The sequence below is a fragment of the Bombyx mori genome, chromosome 14 (genome assembly GCF_030269925.1).
Source record: "Bombyx mori chromosome 14, ASM3026992v2".
Classification (NCBI taxonomy): domain Eukaryota; kingdom Metazoa; phylum Arthropoda; class Insecta; order Lepidoptera; family Bombycidae; genus Bombyx; species Bombyx mori.
Window position 1 is genome coordinate 2823275 of NC_085120.1, and position 9338 is coordinate 2832612.

General features: G+C 43.3%; 1 protein-coding gene across 1 annotated transcript; it reads right to left on the bottom strand.

Moving 5' to 3' along the window:
- Positions 1-4717: 4717 nt before the first annotated feature.
- LOC101736556 (uncharacterized) lies at positions 4718-9064 on the bottom strand. Its single transcript, XM_004922779.5, has 5 exons — positions 8863-9064; positions 8676-8753; positions 7624-7792; positions 6210-6303; positions 4718-5081 (listed from the first exon to the last, which is right to left on the bottom strand). Exons 2-5 carry the CDS (start codon positions 8738-8740, stop codon positions 4744-4746), a joined length of 666 nt encoding a protein of 221 aa, XP_004922836.1. The 5' UTR covers positions 8741-8753; positions 8863-9064; the 3' UTR covers positions 4718-4743.
- Positions 9065-9338: the final 274 nt, after the last annotated feature.

Here is a 9338-nt window from a genome sequence, read left to right on the forward strand (position 1 = left end):
GGGCGATCCGAGGATACCGCACCGTCTCCTTCGAGGCGGCGTGCTTGCTCGCCGGGGCGCCACCCTGGGACCTGGAGGCGGAGGCGCTCGCTGCCGATTACCGGTGGCGTAGCGACCTCCGCTCTAGGGGGGAAGGGCGCCCCAGCGAAGGTGTAGTTCGAGCGCGGAGGCTCCACTCTCGGCGGTCCGTGCTGGAGGCGTGGTCTCGCCGCTTGGCGGACCCGTCGGCCGGCCTCCGAACCGTCGAGGCGGTCCGCCCGGTTCTCGCGGACTGGGTGGGCCGCGACCGCGGATGCCTCACCTTCCGGCTAACGCAGATGCTTACCGGCCATGGTTGTTTCGGCCGGTACTTGAACAAGATAGCCGGAAGGGAACCGACGGCGCAGTGCCACCACTGCGCGGACCGCGACGAGGAAGACACAGCGGAACACACATTGGCGCGTTGCTCTGGATTTGACGAGCAACGCGCCGCCCTCGTCGCGGTCATAGGAGAGGACCTCTCGCTGCCGCGCGTCGTGGCTACGATGCTCGGCAGCGAAGCGTCCTGGAAGGCGATGCTCGACTTCTGCGAGTCCACCATCTCGCAGAAGGAGGCGGCGGAGCGAGAGAGGGAGAGCTCTTCCCTTTCCGCACCGATCCGTCGCCGTCGAGCCGGGGGCCGGAGGCGGGAATACGCCCGTACGTCCCGGCCCCTGTAGGTGGCGGCCTCCCCCCGGTGAAGGTCAAGGGGCGACCTGAGAGGGTGAGGCCGCGCGGCGCGCTACCAGCACTCTAGCGCGCTGCCGTGGAGTGAATAGAGCGACCGGTCGACGGTGTATCGCGTCCCGACCCGGCAGGCTGGTTCTGGTCCAGCGGGGTATTCCGAGACACCAGCGGCACCGTCTGGGCGGCCCGACGGGCTGCCGTACCGAGACGGCCGACGTTTCAGAGCCTTCGATTCGCCTCGAAGGCTCCGTCGGCTGGGCGTCCTTGGGGTGAGCCGCGCCGTCTGGTTGTAGTGTTGACCGCGGTAGCCCCCCTACCTCATCCGGGTTCTGACCTCGGAGGGGATCGGACGTCGGGTGTAAGAGTGCAGAGGAGTCGTTTAGTGGGTGGGCTCTAAAATCCTTGGGCCCGCGGTCTGCTCACAACACCATGCAGATCGTTGAGTCTCACATACCCCGCGCGCCCCTTTTTTCGCGGGGACCTCGTAGGAGGTTCGGCCCTCTACCCGAAAAAAAGAAAAAAAAAGGTTTTAACATAAACTTTAATAAATACAATGTTAAAATATTTAATAAAAAGACATTTTAACGCGGCACCGTACAAGGAAAGTTGTATAAGCTACAAACCGAATTATGTAAGTCCGAAGTTTGTAATGTTACTGATGCGACAGATCTATGGCACAAACGTTTAGGTCACTTAAATAGGAAAAGCCTTAATATACTAAACTTACCTGTATCTAATAGAATTTGCAGTCCTTGTATGGAGGGCAAAGCCACCCGAAGCCCGTTCACGCCTATCCCAAAGCCTAGAACAAAAATGACAGCCGAGATGCTTCACACAGACATAGCAGGACCGATTAGACATCAAGGACCTAATGGTGAAAAATATTTTATGACAATTATTGACGATTTCTCTCATTTTTGCGTAGTGTATCCCCTGAAGAGCAAATCTGAAGCAACAGAACGACTGATGAACTATGTATTAAGAATTGAAAACGAAACGGGGAATAAAGTTAAAAGAATTAGATGCGATAATGGTGGAGAGTACACTGCTAATAGTTTGAAACTTTTTTGCATAAATAGAGGTATTAGTTTAGAATACACATTACCGTACACGCCACAACTTAATGGCATATCGGAACGGATGAACCGTACATTATGCGACAAAACAAGGACTCTATTAGCGGAAACCAATTTGCCAAAACATCTGTGGTGCGAAGCGATACAATGTGCAGTTTACCAATTAAACAGATCGCCATCATGGGCCATAAACTTCAAGACACCCAGCGGAATATTTTTTGGTAAAAACGACCTATCGAGATTGAGAGTATTTGGTTCCAAAGCTTGGGCTACTATAGTACCCAAACCAGACAAGTTAGCCAAGAGAGCAAAAGAAACAAGAATGGTAGGTTATGGAACTGTTGGTTACAGATTATGGGATCCAGAAGAAGATAAGATAGTTATTTCCAGAGATGTAAGATTTGATGAAAGCGACATTAAATTCAAAAATAACGAAGAAGTGAAACAAGTAAGATATGTTCAAGACAAAGAAGAAAAAATCAATAAAGAAAAGGAAGATATTGTAGAACAGGAAGATGAATTTAAAGATGCAGAAATGAACACTGATCAAATTGAAGAAGCAATAATCAGACCCAAAAGAACGATAAATCCTCCTGCTTATCTTAAAGATTACGAGACGAATATAGAAAACATAAATGAAACTAATATTGTTATATGTCTGAGTGCAAATGCACCAGAAACTTTCGAAGAAGCTATAAAAGAACCAGAATGGAAAAACGCAATCAATAAAGAGCTAGATGCACTCCAAAGACTACAAACGTGGGAAGAACAAGAAATAACCGATGGAAGAAAGCTCATAGATACAAAATGGATATTTAAACAAAAAGAAGATGGAACAAAAAAGGCAAGACTGGTAGCTAGAGGCTTCCAACAAAAGAAAGAAGATATTTTTGACAGCGTTTATGCACCCGTTGCTAGACATTCAACCATAAGAATGATCTTATCAAAAGCTGTACAAGATGATTTAAAGATTATTCAGCTAGACATTCCCACTGCATTCCTAAATGGAAAATTAAAGTCTGATGTATTTATCAAAATACCCCAAGGATTAGAAATAAAAAATAATAATACAGCATTAAAACTAAAGAGAGCATTGTATGGATTGGTTGAATCACCAAAATGTTGGAATGAAACAATTGACGAATTTGCGAAAGCTAAGGGATTCCAAAGATCAGAATATGATTACTGTTTGTATTACAAAGAAAATTGCTGGATGCTGATTTACGTGGACGATATCCTAATCATTGGAAACGGGGAAGATATAATTAAAGCACTTAAAGAGGAGTTTAACGCAAAATATATGGGCGAAATGAAGAACTTTCTCGGAATGGAAGTTAAAAGAAATAAAGATACATTAGAACTGAAACAAACTAAAATGATTGAAAAGATATTGACTAAATTCAAAATGGATGAATGTAACGGAATTAAAACACACATGGAAAGAAATTACAATATAGAAATAAAGGACAATACAGAAGTTTTGGACGTACCGTATCGAGAACTAATAGGAAGTCTAATTTATCTTACTGTAACAACAAGACCGGATTTAACATTTGCAGTGTCATATCTGAGCAGATTTTTAGATAAACCGAACGAAGAATTATGGAAAGCTGGAAAAAGAGTAAGTACGTTATTTGAAAGAAACAAAAGAAAAAGGATTATTATTTAAAAAGACAAATGACAATAATTTATACGGATTTTCTGATGCCGATTGGGCTGGAGATAGAAGCGACAGAAAAAGTGTTAGCGGTGGTATTATTCTACAAGGGCAAAACCCCATTGCTTGGTTTTCAAAGAAGCAACAATGCGTAACTTTATCGTCTGCTGAAAGCGAGTATGTAGCCGCCGCATCATTAGCACAGGAAATCGTTAATTTAAAAGGCATATGTAAGCACCTAGGTTGTGATGTAAATGCCGTGCTATTTGTTGACAACAAAAGTGCAATATCAATGGCCAAGAATTATGAGAACTCTAAGCGTACAAAACACATTGATATACGGTTTCATTATATAAAAGACTTGGTTGTCAATAAGGTGATCAGCATTGAACATATTTGTACCAATGAAAATTTAGCGGATGTTATGACTAAAAGTTTGAGCACAGACAAGTTTTATAAATGCATTAATAAGTTTTTGTGCTAATTCATAATTAGTTAGTTTACTGTTTGTTTAGTTAAGTTAGATATAGTTGTGTATTAAATAATAACTGTAAGCCATGTTATCATTTAGGAGGAGTGTTGAGATATAGCACTAGCTGCATGTCGCCGCACTAGTAATGTTGACTTGTTACTATGGATACATTCTCTACTTAATAAGATTGTGTCGTGTGAATAAAAATATAATTGATGATAATAAAAGAGTCTGCTTATTCTTCCACATAAAATCTTAACATCCTCGACGAGTCGAAATACACTTCTCCGATGCAGAAATAATTGACAAGGCCGTAGTACCTACCCTACCTACCCGTGTGGCACAGGCTTCCTATACCAGTAGTTATGCAAACCTTAGGTTTGCTTTAGATATTACGTGCCTTTATTCCTTCATCATGGAAGTCATTAGTGAACATGTGTTTAGTGTGAATTTCATTAAAAGACTGCAAGATTTGTACACGGACATTGTCGCATCGTTCAATACTTTTTCATTTTTGAGAGGCTATGTCAGCGTAACCCTAACGTGTAGGTGAGCTCTCGGGGCACAAGCCTGGAGACATTGCTGGCATTGGCCCTAGCAAGAGCAGTGCTTCGCAGAATCTAGCACCGGATCAGAAACGCAACTCAATGAGAAGATCCGGCCAGAAACTCGGTGGGCTGTGTCTCTGGGTTAGCTTACTCGCCGAGACCTTCGTCACAAGCGATGGGAACGGTGACCGGTCGTTTTCAACGGACGCCTTATCCTTTAGGCCACAACTACATGTCTTGATTTAATAAAACAACCAACAATTTATCTTCTCTTTATTAAAACACTCAAACGCAATTATCGTCCGCCCTACGTCTGGTCGAAGGCATTGGCTCTTTGTACCTCTGCATCGACCTCCAGCAAGCCTTCGCCGATGCGCTATACGTGTCCATGTACTCAGTCCTGCCGGGAAACTCAGAGAACCAAGTCTTTATCGACTGCGGCGTGACTCCAGTGTGGATCGGTGCCGGAGGATGAATCGAAGGCCTGACTTTAGGAGGGTTCTCGGAGAAATGAGTAGGATCTTTGTAGCAGCGAAGGAGGCCAAGACGATTCGACTCCACAGGAATCGGAGCTGATGATTGCGACGAGGCCATGATAGTTCTGTAATCGGCTACCGGGAATGCTGTGGAATTTAATGCGAAGAATGTGGAGAAATCTTTACTTCTAATCCCTGTATCTGTTTTAATTAATAAAAAGTATATTTGATGATGTTTTGATAAATTCACTCGGTCACATTTTAACATCGATATTATCATTTCAATCAAGGTAGGCAGCGGCCTGGCTCTGCCCCTGGCATTGCTGAGGTCCATGGGCGACGGTAACCACTCACCATCAGGTGGGCCGTATGCTCGTTTACCAAGAAGGGCAATAAATAAAAACTTGCTAACTTAAAGTGAATTTCCTTTAAATTAACTTTTATTACTGGCCCTGAGGCCGATAAAAGCTCCTAAGAACAACAACAACCACTACCCTCTTTGTTTATCCCGCGATGCGGCTATGCGAACCGGTTTCAAGAGTGAAATCCCCGTTCAAATACAATGAAGGCTTTCACGTCATGTTTCGACGTGATTGGTGGTGGCCTTACACTTGTTTTTTTTATTGCCCTTGTAGGCAAACGTTGGCCCACCTGATGGTGATTGGTTACCGTCGCCCATGTAGTTCAGAAATACCAGGGGCAGAGCCAAGCCCCTGTCTATCGTTAATTACGCTCCACACGTCTCGTTTGAAGAAGAATATGTCATAGCGCACGGGAAACACCGTGAGGGAGAGCTCATTCCAAAGCCGGATGTTACGTGGCAAGAAAGATCTCTGTAAACGCACTGTGGATGAACGCAGTGGCTCCAGATAGTATGCATAAACTCTACTCCGATGGTGTTATGACCATACGTTCAATGATCTTAGCATCGGATGAATTCATTTCACCCTCTTTTTGCTCTTATCCCACATTATATGGGGTGGGCGCAACACGTCCTCTTACCATGCTCCTTAAGGATTTGGCATGAGGTTTACGCCCGGTTGCCTGTCAGACGTCATCACTCCTTGGGTTATATCTCTCGTGCCATAATGAGGGGCTTATCTGTTTTCTCCTTCGAGGTTTCTTTTGCTTCATCAGTTTTTTAAGTCTGTGATTCGCATTTTACTGTCATATAAATATTTAAACGTTATATAAAAACGTTTATCCTACTACATACCGGTACACAAACTGACCGAAAAACTGATTAAGAAAGGTTCAGTTAGAGCGTGAACTTACATCTCTTCTTGTACGTGGCTTGATACATCGTTGTCATCTTCGAGTCCAGGTCGTCGCAAGGATGATCTAGGATGTCATTTGTGACGCTGACCATCTGAAAAGTTCATTAACGGCTCTCGTATCTTGCCAAAGACTGGTGATATGAACGGCGGTTAAGATACGTCAAATCTACCATTATTATGTAGTCTGTTAACCAATACTAAGAACATTCTTCTAAAAAGCGGCGTGTAACGACAATCCCCCCTTATCGTGGCTGCCTCTAATATTATAACCGACCCGGAGGCCGTGGCAACGCGCAGCCGCCATCACCATCAATACGTCCTATCGGTTCCTCCTAATGCACTCTCGTTGCTTTTAGGCTTTCCAGGCACCAGTCATCATTCTAGTCGAACTCGTCGAATGTTTGACGTGCAACCTAACCCAAAAGCTCAACGCAATGAGTTTCTTGTCGGCTCTTCTGATCGCGATTCCAATCCGATGATATATTATGCGAATCCTTGCTCTTGCTAGAGTCACACGGGCTCGCCTACCAAACTGAACGTAGCTGGAATAGCCCCTCGAAGCTACGAGCTATTAGGCAGGAAGATCAAATCCTAATAAAAAGGTAAGCAACTCGCAAACCATTGTTAGTGGTCACAATCGTTAAACAACTTGAAAAACCGTAAAGTCATTATTATGAAGGGCAGAGGTGCTCAAAGCTTCGAATGTTTATGATAACAGCTGTCCCACCCTTCAAACCTACCACCAGTAAATACCAATTGGCAAAGAGGAACGCTTGCATTTCAAAGTGGGCGGCAGTTTTGACTCAGTCATGTCTATTGACCCCAGTAACCAGCGTCAGGTGAGCTGCGAGCTCCACACCCGTTTATGCAATAAATAAAGACGCTGCCGTTCTCTCTCCGTTGGTCCCTTGGTCCCCTTTAAATGTCACCCCCCACTCGTGGTAGGACCTCTTGTGAGTCCGCGCGGGTAGGTGCCACCACCCTGCCTATTTCTGCCGTAAAGCAGTAATGCGTTTCGGTTTGAAGGGTGGGGCAGCCGTTGTAACTATACTTAAGAACTTATATCTCAAGGTGGGTGGCGCATTTACGTTGTAGATGTCTATGTGCTTCAGTAACCACTTAACACCAGGTGGGCTGTGAGCTCGTCCATCCATTTAAGCAAAAAAATAAAAATAAAAAAAGCTTCTCTAGACGCGAAGCCGGATGACGGGCTAAGTGATGTCGGTCTACGATCGACATAAGGAAGATTATCCATCGCTCGGTAAATTGTCGCTGCTAATGTTATTTTTCCGAACTTCCTACCACCAAACGAACTACGCAAAATATATTTTTTTCGAGTTATTTAATAAAAATTTTGCGGGTTTGATTTTCATTACATGGTGTCCTTCACTGAAGTCGCTCAAGATAGGTACCTGTTTCCGCAGCTGTTCATAGTCTTGGCATAATTTCTGTTCTTTTTCGAGCAGCTGTTTGTATTGTTCTACTCTCGGTGAATAGGAATGAGCATCACAATGACAGTAGGGCGCAACTGGAGCTCGTTGAGCGGGTGGAGCTCCTGACGGCGTTGGAGGTTCGCATGGTCTAGTGTTCAATTTTTTGTATTAGTTTTTTTTTATCGGTAGTATATTGCTCGTCAATAGCACACGGCTCATCTGATGGTGAGTGATTACCGTCGCCCATGGACTTCAGCAATGCCAGAGGCAGATTTTTTTTTTTTTTTTCCTACCTAAGCTGATAGCCCTAGGGGCTATGCCAGCGTAACCCTAACTTTAGTAGGTGAGCTCACGGGGCTCAAACCTGATGATGTTGCTAACACGAACCCTAGCAAGAGCCGTGCTTCGCAGAATCTACCACCGGATCGGAAACGCGACCCACTGAGAAGATCCGGCGAGAAACTCAGTGGGCTGTGTCTAAGGGTTAATTTACTCGTCGAGCCCTTCGTCGCAAGCGACGGGTTCGACGATAACGATGACCGATGCTTGAGGTACCTAGAAGCACCGTTAGTGGATCGGGAGGATCCGATATGACGCGCTTGGGGCGACGTCGACTGCTTTCCATCCTGTCCGCAGGATCGGGAATGTAGTTACCGGCGGCCACGATGAGAGGGTTCTCGTGTCGTACCGCTTTATCGAAGTGGAAAAGGCCGCTGCCTACCACTAATATATAGAACTTCCACTAATCTATAGACTATAGAAAGAGGACGCGTGATAATAGAAGCATTACGGTATTTTTCAATCCGAGCTTTATAAACCCACACAATACTGTCAAGAAATATTACCCATATGGTCTATCTCATATTATTCTGGATAACACCTTCTGACAGTCTTCATAATACGAGCTTAACGCGATAATTCATTGCAATTAAAGTCGAATGGTTTGTTTAAACGTTAGCAAAACTTCAAAGCATAGATAAACGTTGTACTATAATTTTGCGATTAGCTTTGAATAGGCGCAAAAGTCTTACTTTCCTACGATAGGCTTTGGAAACGGCCACTGGTAGTCATTATGAGTATTCGTAACAAAATCCATCTTGATTGAGATTCTGAAAATAGCCATGTGAGATATTAAATAGTTTCAACAACAAAACATTTGGGTAAATAATGCACAAAAATAGCTACTGCAATAATGTGTTTGATTGCACGTAACATTACCTTAGTTTATCAAGTTTATATTTTTTAGATTTATTATAACTAATCTTGCTATTTGACACCCTACATAATTTAAAATAACCTTTGAAGCTAAAAATTTGAATTGAATAAAAATTTCTTCGAAGAGAGAAGATAAATTAATCATTTTTGAAGTCTAGTTGCCATTTTTTTGTTTAATTACGTCTTCCGTCAAACAATGAAAGTGAACAGACTGTATTTAGATTTGTTACTGAGATTTTATGATAAAAACTTGTGATAAGTACAGCCATTTCATTTTTTTTTTAGAGAATTATCACTCACTGGTTATTAAAATACTAAAATGATTTTGGCCAAACTGATTTTTTTAAATGTTCCATTTAGTTTTGTACAGATATCTCTTCGAAAATAAAAGCAGAATTAATTGAGAATAATAATAATCACATTGTTGACTGATTAAAATCAAAGAAATACTCAAAATTTTGTTAATAAAAAATCATTCT